This window comes from Schistocerca americana, chromosome 1 (genome assembly GCF_021461395.2).
Source record: "Schistocerca americana isolate TAMUIC-IGC-003095 chromosome 1, iqSchAmer2.1, whole genome shotgun sequence".
NCBI classification, from domain to species: domain Eukaryota; kingdom Metazoa; phylum Arthropoda; class Insecta; order Orthoptera; family Acrididae; genus Schistocerca; species Schistocerca americana.
This window is the reverse complement of record NC_060119.1, coordinates 140,125,217-140,145,578: the sequence shown is the minus strand read 5'-3', so window position 1 is coordinate 140,145,578 and position 20,362 is coordinate 140,125,217. Positions and strand designations below refer to the sequence as shown.

Below are 20,362 nucleotides of genomic sequence, written 5' to 3'. Positions count from 1 at the left end.
ACTATTTGTTGTCCTCATGGAGTACTACGAGTGGACAAAGTTTGCAGTAAATCCGCGTTCCAAACGTCGTGGCGTCCCCTTGTGAGTATAATTAAAACTACACCAAAGAAACATGAAGACAGACTTGAAACTTCCTGGCAGATTGACAGTGTGCGCCGGACCAGGACTCGAACCTGAGACCTTGCCTTTTACAGACATGTGGCCTACCAGCTCAGCTACGCGAGCACGACTCACGATCCATCCCCATGATTTTACATCGGCAAGCACCTAACCTCCCACCATCCAAAGAAAGAATGGTTTTCTGTGGGTAAATGTACAGGGTGATCAAAAAGTCAGTATAAATTTGAAAACTGAATAAATCACGGAATAATGTAGATAGAGAGGTACAAATTGGCACACATGCTTGGAATGACATGGGGTTTTATTGGAACCAAAAAAATACAAAAGTTCAAAAAATGTCCGACAGATGGCGCTTCATCTGATTAGAATAGCAATAATTAGCATAACAAAGTAAGACAAAGCAAAGATGTTGTTCTTTACAGGAAATGCTCAATATGTCCACCATCATTCCTCAAGAATAGCTGTAGTCGAGGAATTATGTTGTGAACAGCACTGTAAAGCATGTCCGGAGTTATGGTGAGTCATTGGCGTCGGATGTTGTCTTTCAGCATCCGTAGGGATGTCGGTCGTAGGTCTGTCCACATTCGTTCCCTTTAATGTGTGTCAGGGCGCTGATGACCTCGAAGTTGAGCGCCCATAAGCCCCAACACACACAAACACACACGATACACTTGCGACTTCAGGTAACCCCAAAGCCAATAATCGCACGGACTGAAGTCTGGGGACCTGGGATGCCAAGCATGACGAAAGTGGCGGCTGAGCACACGATCATCACCAAACGACGAACGCAAGAGATCTTTCACGCGTCTAACAATATGGGGTGGTTGTAATAAAACCCCATGTCATTCCAAGCATGTGTGTCAGTTTTTACCTCTCTATCTACATTATTCCATGGTTTATTAAGTTTTCAAATTTATACTGACTTTTTGATCACCCGGTACATTCCTGAATCAATCAACCGTTTCTTGAATAAAAGTTCCTTTTTTTTCTTTTTTTTTTTGTCAAAATCATTACGTTGCCTCAGCCGCCGTATTCGTCGGACAAGGCTCCCTTATGCAACTATTGATGAAATACAAACAGAATCTCTGAAGGAGCTGAACATCAAAACGAAGAGCGAGTGCGGTAAGTACTTCCAAGATTGAAAAACGTGCTGTCACGAGTGTGTTATATCTGAGCGGGATTACTTTGAAGTAAACGCTGACTTGATAAAGAATTAAAGATTCCTTAAGGGAAAAAGATTACCGTTACTTTTTGATCACACCTCGTATGGATCTCCTCCGCCTTTTTAGAGTCACGTTAGTGACCGACGTGTTTCTAATGTTATCCACTGCCTAGATTCGAACTGGCTGCCTCGGTAGCAAAAGTACCGAAAGTGGTATCGGGGACATGTGCCAGTGTCGAAGGTGCTACGGTTGCAGCAGGTTCGCAACGTTAGCAGTTGGTACTGTAGTGTGTTGCGGTGGTAGGCGTGTGGATACCTCAGCTGCAGCAGCTGTGTGCGCACAGCGGACGGCGGCTGCAGCGCCGGCTCGGCTGTCCTCTGGCTGCGCCGTATAAAAGCGGCGCCGGCGCGCCGGGCGGCTATTCCGCGATGGGCACCCACCGCCGACACACACCGCTGCTGCTGGCGCTGCTCGTAGCCGGCGCCGCCTCCGCCGCCACGCTGCAGCCGCAGCCACTGGTCCCAGGTGAGTGCAGAGTCGCTGTCATCGCACCGTGCTCTTTGGCGGACGTCCTCCTGCTACGGCCAGGACACCAGTAGGCCTATGTTAGTAGACAACGCGTGGTCCGGGCCTCTTCATATCGAGGACGTCCCTTCAAATCCAACGAAACGCTCTTTTGGGAAGTGCAGGACAGTTGTATTTTCGACACCACCACTGCTCATTTCCCACCGTGGAATTACATGTGTTCCGTCTTCAACGTGTACGACAAGGACAGGATGGTATATGCTCACTCCTACGGTGAATAACTAGGGGCGGCAGATTTACTAAAGAGACCACGACTGTGAAGAAGTAAAATATAGTTTTAGCGTCGACAGACAACTGTGCGACGTGACGTGGTACTTGTGTTGGCTGAAGAGCCAACACCGTGTTACTAGAGGAGGCCGAACTGCACACGTTTTAGCTCACGCAGGCTGGCGTGAGGAGGGAAGAACTATACTGACGTGAGGTCTGGAACATGGCAAGGAATTAGAATTCAGAAAGCGGACATAATTAGTTTGATACTTAACTTTCATCCATTAATGATGAACGTCGCTCTTGACGGTATATGAGTCACAATATTATCTGCTCAGAAGACATAGTAACTGAGTATGGCGCCTTGCTAGGTCGTAGCAAATGACGTAGCTGAAGGCAATGCTAAACTGTCGTCTCTGCAAATGAGAGTGTATGTAGACAGTGAACCATCGCTAGTAAAGTCGGCTGTACAACTGGGGCGAGTGCTAGGGAGTCTAGACTAGACCTGCCGTGTGGCGGCGCTCGGTCTGCAATCACTGATAGTGGCGACACGCGGGTCCGGCGTATACTAATGGACCGCGGCCGATTTAAAGGCTACCACCTAGCAAGTGTGGTGTCTGGCGGTGACACCACAGTACTGATATTACGAATGCTATGGACCAGTGTGGTTTCCGTCGCAACCTCTCACTTTTCATCGTTACATCGAACTGAATCCTTTGAACATACTTTCTTTAAGATATCACTACGTCGAAAGGAATATTAACGTTCGCAGAAGAGCTTCTGTGAAGTCTGGAAGGTAGGAGACGAGGTACTGGCAGAATTGAAGCTGTGGGGGCGGGTCGTGAGTCATGCTTGGGTAGCTCAGATGGTAGAGCACTTGCCCGCGATGGAAAAGGTCCCGAGTTAGAGTCTCGGTCCGGCACGCATTTTTAATCTGTCAGGATCTTTCGTATTAACGTACTTTCTTCCAGGAGTGCTAGTTCTGCAAGGTTCGCAGAAGAGGAGCTGCGAAGTTTGGAAGGTAGGAGACGAGGTACTGGCAGAATTGAAGCTGTGGGGGCGGGTCGTGAGTCGTGCTTGGGTAGCTCATATGGTAGAGCATTTGCCCGCGAAAGGCAAAGGACCCGAGTTCGTGTCTCGATCCGGCAGGCAGTTTTAATCTGTCAGGAAGTTTCATATCAACGCGCACTCCGCTGCATAGTGAAAATCTCATTCTGGAAACATCCCCCACGCTGTGGCTAAGCCATGTCTCCGCAACATCTTTTCTTCACGAGTGCTAGTTCTGCAAGGTTTGCAGAAGAGCTTCTGTGAAGTTTGGAAGGTAGGAGACCAGATACTGGCGGAATTGAAGCTGTGGGGGCGGGTCGTGAGTCGTGCTGGGTAGCTCAGATGGTAGAGCACTTGCCCGCGAAAGGTAAAGGTCCCGAGTTCGAGTCTCGGTCCGGTACGCAGTTTTAATCTGTCAGGAAGTTTCGTATTAACGTACTTTATAAGTTACGTGTTTCATTACTTGTTCGATCCTCGTTGGTTCTGTCGTGCTGTTGTCTGTGTAAGTTCTCAAACTGTAAGGGATCAAAGACAAAAAGTACGCACTGTACCGCGAAAGACATCGAAACTTGATAGCTTCTAGTTAGTAGGAGGAAACATTGAATATTTATCTGAAAATGTGTAAGTTACGCAAGTTTCTAGTGTGGTTATTCAAGTAAGAAAAAAGAAGAATTTTGGGCATCTGATATCGTATGGTTAATTCTTTAGATTGGCAATTTTTTTATAGAAGTGATGAAAACGGAACCGGGAGAGCTTAGACATGAATACAATCAAGTAGAAGGTATTAAAGATCATGTTTATCAGAAAGTTATAGACGTTATCGAAATAACCAAAGATTCTCACCAAGACTGTCAGAATGCACACGTTTGGAAAATAGTGTACTATGCGATTATTTGGTTCATTCTGTATGCCAGGGATCATTCCCTTTCGTACTCCTCTCGTACATTTTTCGCCAGTTCTCCAAACTTTGCAGCAAGTGGGAATCGCACCAGTGACAGGCCAACTGGGCACGTAAGCTTTTGTGCACTAGTATAAACGAAAATAAATAAGCTGCTTAGAAACTGGAAATATTTCCTGCTCGGGTATACGTAATAAAATCATTTACGTTCTGCCGTTGTTGGTTCCGTATATGGAGACTTGTACAAATAACCTGGGGTTGGAGAAATTACACTGGTGCAGGTGTACAAACGAGCCACGTAAGATGAGATGTTTAGGATGCACGATTAAAAAATTAGTATCACTCCTTTTCAATGTGCTGCATATTTCTCATCGCACTGTAGGGAATCATGGCAAAACAACACATAAGAAGGGAATAGCTCCAAGACAATAACAACATTCCGACAACAAACCGTTTATCTGCATCAAACCTCTCGTTCTCCACACGCGGTATCCAATGAGCCATGGATAGAGCAGTCTATGTAACATTGCCTTCGAAAAGCTTATGATTCGATACGCTGATGTTAAGTAAATACATGTTCGTATCGAATATCTATCCAGGTTTGCAACTCAGCTGAGGGTTTTTGACAGGTTGAGAGGAGCACATTATTTTGGACGGACGGACATTCACAGATATAGGGTTTAAAGCCTCTTCCAATGATACAGAACCATTTCTCTTATGATACATATTGGATGACTCATCACATAATAATGATCGCCGCTTTAGATTTTTCGCAGATTGTGCAGTCCCCGTTATATGTGAGGAGTAATCATCCGATAAAAATTATAATTCCGATAACGTCTAAACAAAAAGATGCAAAGACAAGTTCTTTATTCAGAAAAACCTAGGGTTATATACTGCATAGAATGAAAAAGTGCAGTTGTCTTTGATTATTCGATTAGTAAGCTACAACTAGAGACGTTCTAATCATAGCGATACGTTGGAGTGTTGCGGTAATGGATGTTCAGTCGTTGGTAATACAAATAAGTACAATACTCGAAACTTGCCTTTTCCCTCCAAAAATGTTGCCTGTTCAAACACTTGTGCGGAAGTGTCAAACAAGGAAAAGCCGACGTACACAAAGAAAGGAAGAGTAAATAATCGCATTTTCATTTTACTCGCGGAAAAATGGAGCAGCAATGGTATAAAATCTAAACTGTAACATGACAATAGAAAAGTACCAAATATCGCAGAGGTGTTTTTCAGAGCATAATTAACGTGTATTATTTAGCCAGATACTCCACGGATTCATGTAAACATTATTCCCGTGGTCCGTCCGCGAATAAATAAGATGACTTCACAGTATGTGCATTCTTTTATGAGACGCTTCATAATTTATGAGGTGTATAATTATGTAATTTTCTGTCGGAATCAGAACTGCCCTGTACGGTAGTCTCACTCACTAACGCACGTACACTGCAACATTACGCGAGATAGTCTTCAAGTCCCTCTGCGTCCACACGATATCTCTAGTCAGTGCTCTTACAGAAGTGTCGCTGCTTGCACCTACGAATTCTTGGAATAACCCCTATGTCGCTCACTATTGCATAAAGGTGGTAACAAGTTATACTGTGAGAGGGTCCATAGCTCCGGATTCAACCAATAAGCTGGACCTGTAATCCATGCTCCATTGCTGAACTGACGGAGATCGAAGACAAGTGGTCTGTTTTGCTATTGGGGGGCACATGTGAATTTTGGAGCGCATCATCGCCACCTACGCTATGCGTGGCGTTACCATCACCTGTATCTCAGAAATTGTCTCGTGAAATGTCGTGGTACCTCGCAGGTAATTGTGTGCGCTGTATAGGTCTTCATAGGTGACACATTTATAGCTGTCCAGCTGTTTTAATGACTCCATTATTCTGCACAGTATTTCCACGATTGACGCGGAAGTCATCGTCAGAAGAAACTTGCTACTGGCTGAGATGCATTCGCTTTGTAGGTGCCATCCAGTCTACCAAGGAGAATTACGTCAGTCGACCAAATATGTTACACAATGGAATCGTTAACTGAACACCGGAAAAAATATCAGTCACGTCGGTAATACATCAGATAACAAACCATACCCTGGCCGAGCGGTTCTAAGCGCTTCAGTCCGGAACCGCGCGACTGCAACGGTCGCAGGTTCGAATCCTGCCTCGGGCATGGATGTGTGTGATGTCCTTAGGTTAGTTAGGTTTAAGTAGTTCTAAGTTCTAGGGGACTTATGACCTCAGCTGTTGAGTCCCATAGTGCTCAGAGCCATTTGAAACATTTTTGAAACCATATCCTAGATTATGGATGTGTGTTCAAATCTCCAGCTAGCTATGCAGAGTTTTTCACTGCTTTCTTGACTCGCTTAAGGCGGATTCTAGGATGATCCCTTTAAAAAGGCCTTCGCCAGTTTCCTTCCCACCCCTTTCTTCCCAAACCCAGCCCGAGCTTATGCTCCAAGCACCTCGACGTCGACGGGACGTTAAATCCCAGCCTTCCTTCCTCCCTTTTTATTGAGATGTATTACTTTTTGACCTCTGTTGCGATTGGGCAATGGCATTCTCATACGGCGTACAGATTAGGATCGGTATATAATCTGAAGAAATTCCTTGCGGAAATATGCAAGTGACTGGATGTGAATAGACTGAAGCAAATGTAAGAACATTTTAGTTGTTTTTTTTTATACGCTAACATTTCCTCGTGCTGTTTCGCAGGTTTTCATTACTTTGCCATTTCCTACGTGGGTGTGATGTCGAGTGTCTCGCTCTTCATAAAAAATATACTCTTTGGGTTCATTGTCTGTCATCGCTCTGGTGCTCCGTTACTGTACCTCCCATGCCAGATGATCTTCAAATGATGTCTTACTACTTTCTGATAGTGTGGCATATGCGAATAGTTCCACCTATAACCATAAGTCCTAGAAAGGATGTTTGCATAAAATAAAACAAGCGCGCTGGTGCTATGGTTAACATATACGAACTTAAGGAACATTGAATCCAATTAGTGACTGGATTGAAGATTTCCCGGCAAAAGAAAGTACCACTTTCACAATGTGTAGAAAACCGTCAGATGTAAAAGTGGCTTTCTGATATTTTCCACGTCAATGTTATTGGCCCATTAACATTCATGATATGCGTATATCAGCTGGTGAATAACGTCGGAGGCTGATGTAGAACAATTGCTGTTGCGTGTTCGGAAGTCGAAAACCCATAAAATTACAGCGAAACGCCGGATGACCGGCAGAGCATCAACTTGTCGTACAAGGGCATGGCTGTCGGCGTTCATAAACTTTGCGCAAATGAGTGGAAAGAGGCATTACGATTTGATCACAACATTGATAATCAATCACTGTAAACATTTACAGCTCTAAAATATCGAAGAATACTCGTCCGATGTATTGTTAAGTGGAAAAACAGATGTTACAAGTCACTGAAAACCCATATGGAAATGTATTAACAAGGAATGTTTCGAAGATTGATTTTTGTAGACAGGAGACTATAACTACAATAAGTTGGCACTCTTTCCCACAACCGTCAAGATTTCAAGGGCGTACTTTGATGACGTTTTCTGGAAGATGGATATATAAAAGTAGTTGTACTTAATACCCACAATGGTCTGCAAACATAGCACTTTTAAACTTCTTTCTGTGTAAGACCTTGAAGATTGAAGCTTAAAGACAAAGGCCCGTTACGCTGAAGACGTGACTAGAATACAATGAAACATCGTGTGCAGCCATCACGCAATACAAATGGTAAGCCGTAGATGACTCAGCTGCTCGACGTCGGCTCTAGTGATCGATGGTAGCCATCGTCTGCAGAGGCCTGAGATATCTGCTCTTTATTTTGTGTTGTATTCTCATTCTTAAGGAGATCTGCCCTTGAACAATGTCCAAAAACTGGAGAAAAGATCGATTCATGCCGATTACAAAAAGGTGTAGCTTATGGACACTTTCATTTTCCGCTTTTTTCGTAAATTTTGTTTGAACGTAATGCTGCACAGGTGTCACACCTCTCTGTCGTTTCGGGGTCCATCAGAACATGTCATATATTATTCCTTTCCGTATTTTTTTCCAGCTTTCGGATAAGATCATAAAAAGGTGTTTCTAGAAATGTCTGATTGCCAGAACCTAAGTTCAAGCGTATCTCCATGGCTGTGGCGTAGCTACAACCAAATATCTTTTTATATACTTGTTTACTTCTTGCTTTCGGAATTTGAAACACGTGTGGTTCGTAGTTACTGCTGTGTTGTGCTATTTCAGTGTACGTGCCTTCTCCGTTAGAAGTTCCGAGAATAAAGAAATTCAAGATGAAACTGAAGTTTCGAGGCAACCAGTTCAAAGCAATATCAAATAATACACTTCGTCTGGCTCAACACTCATCACAGAAAATGGGTGTATAGCCATATCGCTCACTCACAAGCATTCCTTGGTATTATTGGGGCAATTAAGTAAAACAAAGGGATCTGGCAAATACGCGTAGTCTTAGAAGATATCTCCACGGTCTCTAGTAGAATCCCAATGAAAGCATCATCAGCTGCACTGAAGAGCGAATACCGAAAACTATACTTGTCGGGCTGACAGTGTTGAAGGTAGCCATTATAGATGCAGTAATAACTTTCAATGATGGTGCAGTTACTAGCATTCATGCTCTGCAAACAAATAGATGTCCAGACTGGATATGGTTAAACCTCTGTTATGATCGTCTGTGAGTAACCGAAGTGGAGAGAGCTACAAAAGCTGTTACAAGAGAGGCTAGGCTAGATAAAAGAACGATGAGAAAGAGCATGGAGATTAAAGAAACAGGTGACCGATAGAAATATGCAAGTTGAATGTTCTAAAACTGAACAGTGATACAATAATATCTTCATAAACCTTCTCTCACGATTTACCGGAATCTTGAATTTTGCCGGCCGGTGTGGCCGAGCGGTTCTAGGCGCTTCAGTCTGGAACAGCGCGACCTCTACGGTCGCAGGTTCGAATCCTGCCTCGGGCATGGATATGTGTGATGTCCTTAGATTAGTTAGGTTTAAGTAGTTCTAAGTTCTAGGGGACTGATGACCTCAGATGTTGAGTCCCATAGTGCTCAGATACATTTGAACTTGAATTTTCATTCAGGTACAGTTTTCTCCTTAATGAATGAAATTAAATTCAGCAAAATTGGCACATATAATCGGAATGACCTTCTCTGACACCCTTGGCTACTACTTACAGAAAATTCCAATTTGTGATGATGATGCGTGTGATTATTGATCTAAATTTTTAAGTACATTTCTCGTAGAAAATAAATTTTGCATATTTTTACATATTAGTTTTAGAAGAGGAAACTGGAGGCATAACAAACTTCCCTGAATGTTATCTATAACCTGAATGTTTTTCTAAGCGGCGCTGTCATTGGCAGCAAAGAAAATGGTAAAACAGTTACAGTGTTCTGGTTTGTAGTCTTTTATAAATATTGTTGTCAACATCACAATATAATAGGTATCTAACCGATTTTCTCAGAAATGCTTTGACTGATAACCCTAACTGTTTTCACAAATTCTGAGCTGCTTCTGCTCTGTAGGTCAGCAACACTGTGAGGGAAAGAGAACGCTAAAAACACAGCCCCTTCAGGGATGGGTCCTCTTAAGCGAGAAATACTTTGCTATGTAAGCACACCAGACGAAGTACTTTTTCTTGAGTCATCGGTCTTCTGACTGGTTTGATGCGGCCCGCCACGAATTCCTCTCCTGTGCCAACTTTTTCATCTCAGTGTAGCACTTGCAACCTACGTGCTTAATTGTTTGCTGTATGTATTCTAATCTCTGTCTTCCTCTACAGTTTTTGCCCTCTACAGCTCCCTCTAGTACCATGGAAGTCATTCCCTCATGTCTTAGCAGATGTCCTATCATCCTGTCCCTTCTCCTTATCAGTGTTTTCCGCATATTCCTTTCCTCTCCGATTCTGCGCAGAACCTCCTCATTGCTTACCTTATTAGTCCACTTAATTTTCAGCATGTCTGTAGCACCACGTCTCAGATGCTTCGATTGTCTTCTGTTCCGGTTTTCCCACAGTCCATGTTTCACTGCCATACAGTGATGTGCTTCAAACGCACATTGGCAAAAATTTCTTCCTCAAATTAAGGCCTGATTTTGATACTAGTAGACTTCTCTCGGCCAGGAATGCCCGTTTTGCTAGTCTTAGTCTGCTTTTGACGTCCTCCTTGCTCCGCCCGTCATTGGTTATTTTTCTGCCTAGGTGGTAGAATTCCTTAACTTCATTTACTTCGTGACCATCAATTCCGATGTTCAGTTTCTCGCTGTTATCATTTCTGCTACTTCTCATTACTTTCGTCTTTCTTCGATTTACTCTCAATCCATACTCAGTACTCATTAGACTGTTCACTCCGTTCAGCAGATCATGTAATTCTTCTTCACTTTCCCTCAGGATAGTAATGTCATCAGCGAATCGTATCATTGATATCCTTTCACCTTGAATTTTAATCCCGCTTCTGAATCTTTCTTTTATTTCCGTCGTTGCTTCTTCTATGTACAGATTGAACAGTAGGGGTTAAAGACTACAGCCCTTTGTTACACCCTTTTTAGTCCGAGCACTTCGTTCTTGGTCGTCCGCTTTTATTATTCCCTCTTGGCTCTTGTACGTATTGTCTCTCCCTACGGCTTACCCCAGTTTTTCCCAGAATTTCGAACATCTTGCACCATTTGATCCTGTCGAACGCTTTTTAAAGGTCAACAGATCCTATGAACGTTTCTTGATTTTTCTTTAGTCTTGCTTCCATTATCAACTGCAATGTGAGAATCTCTAGTGCCTTTACCTTTCCTAAAGCCAAACTGATCGTGATGTAACTCAATTTTCTTTTCCATTCTTCTGTATGTTATTCTTGTCAGCAACTTGGACGCATGAGCTGTTAAGCTGATTGTGCGATAATTCTCGCACTTGTCAGCTCTTGCAGCCTTCGGAATTGTGTGGATGATATTATTCCTAAAGTCAGATGGTATGTCGCTAGACTCATACATTCTACACATCAGCTTACAGAACTGAAAGAGCACATTAAGCCCTTCGGTGCAATGGAGCAATGTAGACGGTATGCGGCGGTCATGTTGCTCTACACAGATGACGTAAGTCGTGGCAGAGAAGTGGTGTGTGTCTGTCAATCACAATCAGTTATACGGTATCAGCGTCGACCTGGGGTTGGGAGAGACTGGAAGAAAGGCGTTATCAAGTTTGGATGTGGCCTTGACCATACAGCGGACGAAATTCTCCGATTTGCTTATCGACGCGGACTGTTGAACACGGAATGGTGTAATACTCGCAGCCATGTAACGCAGTCGTAAAAATATACCAATCATCAACGACAATCGGCTTCGAACACGGCGAGAACCGCTAATGTTAGTAAATGCACGTCCCGCGCAACCAGTTCATGAGAGAACACAGCGAAGAGAACCACGCACAGGCTCGTTGCAAGAAATATCGTTGCTCACAGCGGCTAAAAAGCTGCACGCTCTCATAATACAGGGCACGCGAAGGTGATCGACAGGATGCAGTGTGGTTGGACGAGTCACAATATTGTCTCCCTTCAAATGATACAAGGCGCCGAATCCATCGATGTTCCAATGGGGCGCTTAACCCTCAGAGGCTGTAGTTCAGGCCGGGGGCTCGTTGCAAAAAATATCGTTGCTCACAGCGGCTAAAAAGCTGCACGCTCTCAAAATACAGGGCACGGGAAGGTAACCGACAGGATGCAGTGTGGTTGGACGAGTCACAATATTCTCTCCCTTCAAATGATACAAGGCGCCGAATCCATCGATGTTCCAGTGGGGCGCTTAACCCTCAGAGGCTGTAGTTCAGGCCGGGGGCTTTTCTGAGATAGTTTGGGGAGCTGCACAGCGGCTTTGGCCAACTCATTTTGGTTACCGTGAACTGAACCAGGACGTATATTCCAACACTCTCGGCGACCAAACGTTGCCTTTTCTACTATTTCTTACCAGCGCCTTCCACCCTGTCGCGCCGCGACATTTTCGTATTTTAAGCCTCTAGAAAATATCTGTGACTGTGTGAGCTGTAGAGAAAGAGATATGAATGCATACAGCAAATAACTGAGGACGTAGGGTGCAATGGCTACTCTAAGATGAAAGGGTTGGCACACGAGAGTAATTCGTGGCGGGTCGCATGAAAGCAGCCTGGAAGGCTGATGACTAAAATAAAAAAAATAGGAACTGCGAGTGAAACATAGCAATCAATACGTCCGCAATTTGGTGGAGGCTGTACAGGTCCTAACCATTAATTAGAAGCTTCACCTAGATAGGACATACCTGTACACATCTGCGAACTGTCTTCCTCACCGAAATGAGCTTATTATCAAGACAACAGACGTTTTTACGTGGTATTAGCGTGGCACCTGCCGGTAGGACTAATTTTTTGTTCTGTGTGCTATGGCAACTCACACGTGTGCCAGACCGAACCCAGGGAAAAATCGCAGTGGTTACGCAACCTCGAGAAATGGGTTGATATCCCCCTACAGTCATCCTGATCTATATTCTCCTATGTTTTAGAAAGTTTGGTCCACGGGGGAGGCCAGTTTCCTTCCCCATTATTGGTGTATACTTAATTGACTCCTCAGATTGCCTTGTATTTATTGTAATAGTTTACTTCACATCAACAGATCTGCCTGAGAACTGAAGGCCATAATTGGAAAATGGGATGCGTTTAATGTGGGAATTCGCCGGCCGAAGTGGCCGTGCGGTTAAAGGCGCTGCAGTCTGGAACCGCAAGACCGCTACGGTCGCAGGTTCGAATCCTGCCTCGGGCATGGATGTTTGTGATGTCCTTAGGTTAGTTAGGTTTAACTAGTTCTAAGTTCTAGGGGACTAATAACCTCAGCAGTTGAGTCCCATAGTGCTCAGAGCCATTTGAACCATTTTAATGTGGGAATTCGTCCTGTCACATTAGACTGTAGTGTGTGACGCGGTCTGTGAATGGTGAATCTACGATAAACAAATTCTCATGGGAGTCACACTTTATTTTAGATTAACGTGCCTGAATTTTGAGTTCCATCTGAAATAAAATATTATAAGTAATAGAGTGCAGTCTAAGGAGTCGGTTAAGTCAGACGAGTAACCTCTCTTCCTTAAAAATGGGCCTTAACAGCTAAGGTCATCAGTCACTTAGTTTACACACTACTTAAGCTAAATTATCCTAAGGACAAACACACACATCCATGCCCGAGGGAGGACTCGAACCTCCGCCGGGACCAGCCGCACAGCCTCTTTCTTATTTTGAGGGTACTGTGCTACCAACTGCGATATCCTAGCCCCCCTCTCAAGGCAGCGACTAGTCCCGGTCCACATTTTCTGAACAGTGCGATGCTACAGAAATAGCACCCATGGCAAATAGGATATGGCGAAGAATTCGAACTAAGAGTTTCGTCAGAAGTGGAATATACATTCAAGACTATATGCTGGCGCGTGAGTCTAATCCATGTTGAAGCCTTGAGATGGTTCGTGAGGAACGCCGAAACACAATCGGACTTTCACGTACGAGGCGTATTTTTTTAAGTAAGTACCGTTTTGAATTAAAAAACAAATGGTTCAAATGGCTCTGAGCACTATGGGACTTAACATCTATGGTCATCAGTCCCCTAGAACTCAGAACTACTTAAACCTAACTAACCTAAGGACATCACACACATCCATGCCCGAGGCATTGAATTAAAAAAAAGACATGCTAAGACATCTCAATAATTTTATTTTTATATGAAAGCCTGTACCTTAATCTACTCACAGACGCCATTACAGTCTGATTCTTCCTTGTTTACGTTGTGTACTGAGTGTTTAAGATGCCTCCGATAATCGTGAACTGTGAAGTACGGGCTGTTACAAGATTTCTTAGTGCTAAAGGCCTAAAAGCGATCGATGTTCATCGTGGGATCTGTGCAGTTTACGGAGAAAACATTATGAGTGATGGAATGGTAAGAAAGTGGGTGAGAGCATTTAAAGATGGCCGCACAAATGTGCATGATGAACGGAGTGGGCGTCCTTCGGTCGTTAACGAAAGTTTGGTGCAGTAAGTGAACAATAAGGTGAGAGAAAACAGACGCTTTACGATTTCCTCCTTGCAGGATGACTTTCCTAATGTTTCTCGTAGTGTTTTGTATGGCATTGTGACCGAGCACTTGAATTACCGAAAATTGTGCGCACGTTGGGTAACGAAAATGTTGACGGATGTGCACAATACCAAAAGTTTAGACAGTACATTGACTTTCCTCGAGCGGTGCCACAACGACGGTGATGATTTCTTAAGCCAAATTGTTACGGGCGATGAAACATGGGTGACCTACGTCACAACAGAATCAAAGCAACAGTCCATAGAAGTTGAGCAAGGACATCGTTTTGCTGCAAGACAATTCCCGTCCCCACGTGGCGAATCAGACCAAAGATCTCATCACATCTTTTCGATGGGAAACTCTAGATCATCCTCCTTACAGCCCCGATCTTGCGCCCAGTGACTAATATCTGTTCCTGCACTTGAAGAAACACCTGGGCGGTCAGCGTCTTAGAGACGATGACGAAGTCAAAACAGTGGTGATGCAGTGGAAGTCAGGCGGCAGACTTCTACGAGGAGAGTATACAAAAACTGGTACAACGTTATGACAAGTGCCTCAATATTGACGGAAATTATGTAGAAAAGTAGATTAAGGTACAGGCTTTCACGTAAAAATAAAATTATTGAGATATCTTAGCACGTCTTTTTTTAACTTCAAAACGGTACTTACTTAAAAAAAAAAAAACACTCCTCGTAGAGCCATCCTGCCATGAACGCACATTTTAATAAATTCCAAAAGAGGCTGAGCATCAGAGAGTATTTGCTTTTGGTTAACGACTGCCCCTTATTTCAAATAAGAGAGTGGTTCTAAAGCGAAATTTTATTTGCTATTTGATTCACCATACAACTCATCTGGAACACGTGCCATACGCAACTGTTGTTAATTTTGTTAAATGGCAACTGCAATCATATAAGAAGTGTACTTATTTATACAATAGTTTTCGGTCGCCAGCCCATTATCATGTGTTCGAGTTTTTCGCACATCAGTGATTTTCACGATTTGGTACCTGTCGTGACTAATAATTCATCACTTTAAAATGGACAAGAGTCGAAGCCGGTCGTGTGAATGAATGTTTTTATGCAAGCGGAGGTTCCATTTAATTTACTCAACTTGTTCGCTGCATTCTCTCCGCTACTTTCAACCTCACCACGCTAATGACCGGCCTCCTGTCACGAAGCTACGAGTAAAATTACCAGGCACACTTCCTTCCATCATAATCTTCCGCTGTCCTAAACGGCTGCAGAGTAACGACTCCCAGCAAAACCGCGGCAGCTGACCGCGTTGCAGCGAAGAGGTGCAGGCCCGGGGCGTGCTCCTGGTGTCATTGACCTTCCGCGCCCGGAAGCCGCAGCCGCATTGTGCCGGCTCTGCAGCGCCCCCCAGGCCATCCACTGCGAAGGCCGTTGACTCGACTCCCGGCTGCAGCCTTTCTAACTCCAAGAGGCACAGGAGAACACAGGTCGTCCCAAAGCGAATAAGCAGCTTTCGACATTTTACCGAGGCCAAAGTGCACACGACACTCAGACATTTCGCTGCTGAGGCACGTTATTACGACTACTTTGCCAACACTCAGCTGTTTTACAGCTCAGCTGCTGAATTAAAAGAGAAGATGATGCATCTGAAGGGTATATTGTCTGCAGTGCTCCCCCTAGCTGTTGAAGGATGAAATTTTCTGAGAGATTAAAACCACTGAGACTCGAAATAGTAATCTTTTTTTTTTATTGGGCAATACTTTTACTGTCTGAGCTATCCAGATGAAGCCTGTCATGAAATTATTAATTGTATTGATTAAGTTGCTTCATTTAGTTCAGCACATTGTTTTCTGCAACCTGCCTAACAGGGCTGAATAACTGCGTAGGAAACCAACTTTATTGACTTCTATTATTTCATATCATTATCTAGTGTTATCTATTATCCATAATCCTAATCATGGATAATTCTGTTATGTACAAACATGCGTGTGCGATCGTAGAATCAGAATAGCCTTCTTGGGGACTGATGACCTCATGGTGTGGAATTTTCCGCTGGACTGTGCAAATTTTGTGCGGTAAGCTGGCTTGGGCAAATGGTATTGCTACTTCCAGCAACCACCCGATTGGACAAAGCCGCTGATGCCGCAGTGTCGTTTCCTGACGATTGACTGTCCTTCGTCGCCCCTCAGGGTTGTTGCACCAGATCACACCGTCTGGGAACTTTTAGAATGTTTTCAGTCAGTTACACTAGGCCCGATGATGTGGTAGGTCATGGTGCTTTCGAGCGCACTTAGCGTAAACATTTTGGTTGGGAATAAGTCAGTCATTTCGTTTCATAATGTAGGTAATCTGTACAGTAATTAAAGTTAGTTATCGGGGGAAGTCATGTGTAGATTTTGTCGATTTCGACTTAGTTTTTGGGAGGACGATTTTTTTTCCATTATCCTTTCACATTAAGACTTTTCCATTGTGCTCTTGAGCAGATTGAATGACCGCATTACGGTATCATCTTGTAGTTCGTAGGAATTAGAGGGATTTTTCCTTGATACTGCGAACTTATCTTCCAGTGGCTTTCTTTCTCTTCTGCAGTGATGTATGAGACAGTGCGTATACCAGAGCATCAGTGTCCCAGCCTTCTGATAACCCGGTCCTTTGCTGAAAGAATTATAGCAAGAGACTTTGTTAGGATCCGCCCCGGTAACAAACTGTATTACTAAGATATCGTTACTTCGTTAAATGATTGCTAAAATCGAGACGAGAATAAATGTCCTTTATGATGGGATATAGCTCGTCAGCCATTTCCTTTCCTCCTCCTGTGATAGCTGTCCTTGAGAAACGTCTCTTAAAATGTTTAACTGAACTTAATTCCCTGTCAGTCATTCTGATATCAAGTAGTTAGATTCCGTATTATAAGTAAATCTTTGGGCCGAATTCCAGTAAATCCTCTTACTTAGTCACTTCAGAGGACACTGCACAAAACATATCTCGCAAATAGAGAGCCATTACCTGCTCGTGATAAAAGCACTGTGGCTTTATAAATAAGTAGGAAGAACAAGGCCATTTTCAGAAGTAAGAGCGAAGGTACTGTTGGATTTTCAGTTGCGTGGGTGGGTCGAAATATAACCGTTTTGATAAAACGTTCAAAATATCCACCCATTCCTAGCTACACCGTATTCTTCATCGAAGTGGGAACAGGGTGGCGAAGGGGGGAGGGGGAGGGGCGGTTAGAAATCAGTGTTTGGTTGATGGAGCCTGCCACGTCCTCCTTCCTGTGCCAACCTCCTCATCACAAAGATAGCACTTTCACCCAATGTTTTCGATTATCTGCTGAATGCATTCCGATATCTGTCATCCCCTACAGTTTTAGACCTTTACGGCTCCCTAAGATATAACGGAAGCTAGTCTCTCGTGTCTCAATACACGTCCTATCATCCTTTCCCTTCTCTATCCAGCGTTTGCCATGTATTCCTTTCCTCGCTAATACTGCACGGAGCCTCCTCATTTCTTATCAGTCCACTTAAGTTTCAACATCCTTCTTTTCCCGCTTGGCCACAGTTCATGATTCACTTCTTCAAATTACGGCCAATGTTTGACACCAGTGCTTGACTCCTAGCTGAGGCGTCAACGCGGCTGGCTGCCATGCGCACGGCCCCGATACTGCGTACAATTTTCCCATTTGTGGGGGGACTGAAACGGCGTGGACTCACAAGGGGACCGCGCCTATTTGTCATCACTGAGTTTGTCTACATTTATAATATATACGAGGTCTATTCAAAAAATTCTGGAAATGTGTCCACAAAATTTTTGTACGCTTACCTTTTACTTATTGTATATAAACTGAAACTAAACTCCTCTCGAACAGGCCATGAGGCCCAACGATACCGACCGGCCGCCGTGTCATCCTCAGCCCACAGGCGGCACTGGATGCGGATATGGAGAGACATGTGGTCAGCACACCACTCTCCCGGCCGTATGTCAGTTTCCGAGACCGGAGCCGCTACTTCTCAGTCAAGTAGCTCCTCAGTTTGCCTCACAAGGGCTGAGTGCACCCCGCTTGTCAACAGCGCTCGGCAGACTGGATGGTCACCCATCCAAGTGCTAGCCCAGCCCGACAGCGGTTAACTTCGGTGATCTGACGGGAACCGGTGTTACCACTGCGGCGTGGCCGTTGGCACTTATTGTGTATGGTCTCTCCCGAAATAACCTCTCCGCAACTGATACACCGCACCCAACGCCGTTTTCACTTCAGGAAGCAGTACTGGTGTGCCTCTTGTTGAATCGCGCGAAGCGCGGTCTGCGAATTTTCTTTTACCTCGTCTATCGTTGCACATCTTCGCGCTTTCAAAGGGGTTTTTAACTTTGGAAATAAAAAAAAGTTCGCAGGGACCAGGTCTGGAAAGTATGGGGGATGAGGTAGCATAGTGATTTGTGCAATAGTGGCGCACCAACGAGATGAATGTGCGGGTGCGTTATCGTAATGCAAGAGCCATGAATTGTCAACCCACATTCCTGGCCGTTTCCTTCTTACATTTTCTAGCAGGCTTCGCAACACGTCCCGATAGTACCATCGATCAACAATTTGTCGCTGTGGCACGATGAAGTACTAATCCTTCAAAGTCAAGGAAACTATCAGCATGGCTTTGACATTTGACCTGACCTGACGAGCTTTCTGTGGTCTTGGATAAACTTTTCCAACCAATTGTGAAGATTGGACCTTGGTCTCAACATTATAATCATGGACTCACATCTCATAGCCAGTTATGGTCCTCTTAAGGAACATCTCGTTCTCATTTGAGCGATTCAAAAGCTCTTCACAGATTGCGGGGCGAAGGTCTTTGTGGTCTTGACTCACGAGCCGTGGAACGAACTTGGCGGCAACGCGAGGCATTCCAAGATGCTGTGTCAGGATTTCACGACGTGATCCAACTGCTATGTTACGTTCTGCCGGCCAGAGTGGCCGAGCGGTTCTAGCCGCTACAGTTTGGAACCGCGCGGCCGCTACGGTCGCAGGTTCGAATCCTGCCTCGGGCATGGATGTGTGTGATGTCCTTAGGTTAGTTAGGTTTAAGTAGTTCTGAGTTCTAGGGGACTGATGACCTCAGCAGTTAAGTCCTGTAGTGCTCAGAGCCATTTGAACCATTTTGTTACGTTCTTCTGCAATCTCTCAGATGCTCAGTCTTCGATTGGCACGCATAATTTCGTTGTCGTTCCGGACATGAACGTCGTCGAAGGGCGTCCTGAACAAGCTTCATATTTAACTTCCGTCCGGCCATTAATAAACAGTGTGAACCATTCATAACGTTGAATACGGCTTAAGCACACATCACCGTAGGTTTCCTGCCTTATTAGGTGTGTCTGTAAATGTTTTGATGAGTGCCACGCAAAATTTAATGCAAACACATTGCTTCTCTAACTCTGTCATCTCGTAATACGCGAACTGTGCGACACAACGTTCTACTCAGTACTGCACTGAACAATAACTAACACACATACAACAATGAAATGTCCGGCAGTTACACATTGAACACAGACATGTGAGTGATGCCAGTCGCATTTCGCTCCAGTGCACCATTGGCGCGAAATCACGAATGTTCCGGAATTTTTTGAACAGATCTCGTACAAGACTTGACCAGAAATGAAAGAAACAGAAGTGGGAGCTACAGATGGCCATTCTTTTTAAAAAGCAGCATTTTTGGCGCGGATCGGACGACACGCGAGCGCCTTACGTTAGCGTCGTTTCCTGGCTGCGCTTGACGTGGTGGAAAGAGTACAGAGGAAAATATTTACCAGACTGATGAGAAATTAACAGCTGTTTATGAACAGGAGCACTGCCTACCACAGAAAATGGCGGAAGCAATGATTTCGGTGCATCATTCGGTTACTATCACATGTCGGCGCACGCGTCTCTCCTGAATGTATCGTCCCAAGTACTTGGCTATGACATTATGTTTGAATGAGTAAATGGAGCGGGCGTGTTTTGTAACCAGTTGAATGCAACAAGAAATGACCCTCACAATAAAACAGCGCGTGTTCATTACAGTGTTATGTGAAGCACTTTCGTGGAAAACGTGTGCAGGACACTGTGCGCAAATGTAGTACACTACTGGCCATTAAAATTGCTACACCACGAAGATGACGTGCTACAGACGGGAAATTTAGCCGACGGGAAGAAGATGCTGTGATATGCAAATGATTAGCTTTTCAGAGCATTCACACAAGGTTGGCGCCGGTGGCGACACCTACAACGTGCTGACATGAGGA

At 44.4% G+C, this 20,362-nt stretch overlaps 1 protein-coding gene and 1 pseudogene across 1 annotated transcript in view; one reads left to right on the top strand and one right to left on the bottom strand.

Moving 5' to 3' along the window:
* The first annotated feature begins 1,572 nt into the window (after positions 1–1,572).
* Positions 1,573–20,362, top strand: part of LOC124550973 (fibrous sheath CABYR-binding protein-like) — a 122,586-nt gene continuing 103,796 nt past the window's right edge. The window contains exon 1 of the mRNA XM_047125796.1: positions 1,573–1,808. Coding sequence (XP_046981752.1) covers positions 1,712–1,808 — 97 coding nt within the window. The 5' untranslated portion in view covers positions 1,573–1,711. The remainder of the gene's footprint in view (positions 1,809–20,362) is intronic.
* On the bottom strand, positions 18,157–18,274 carry LOC124560151 (annotated as a pseudogene).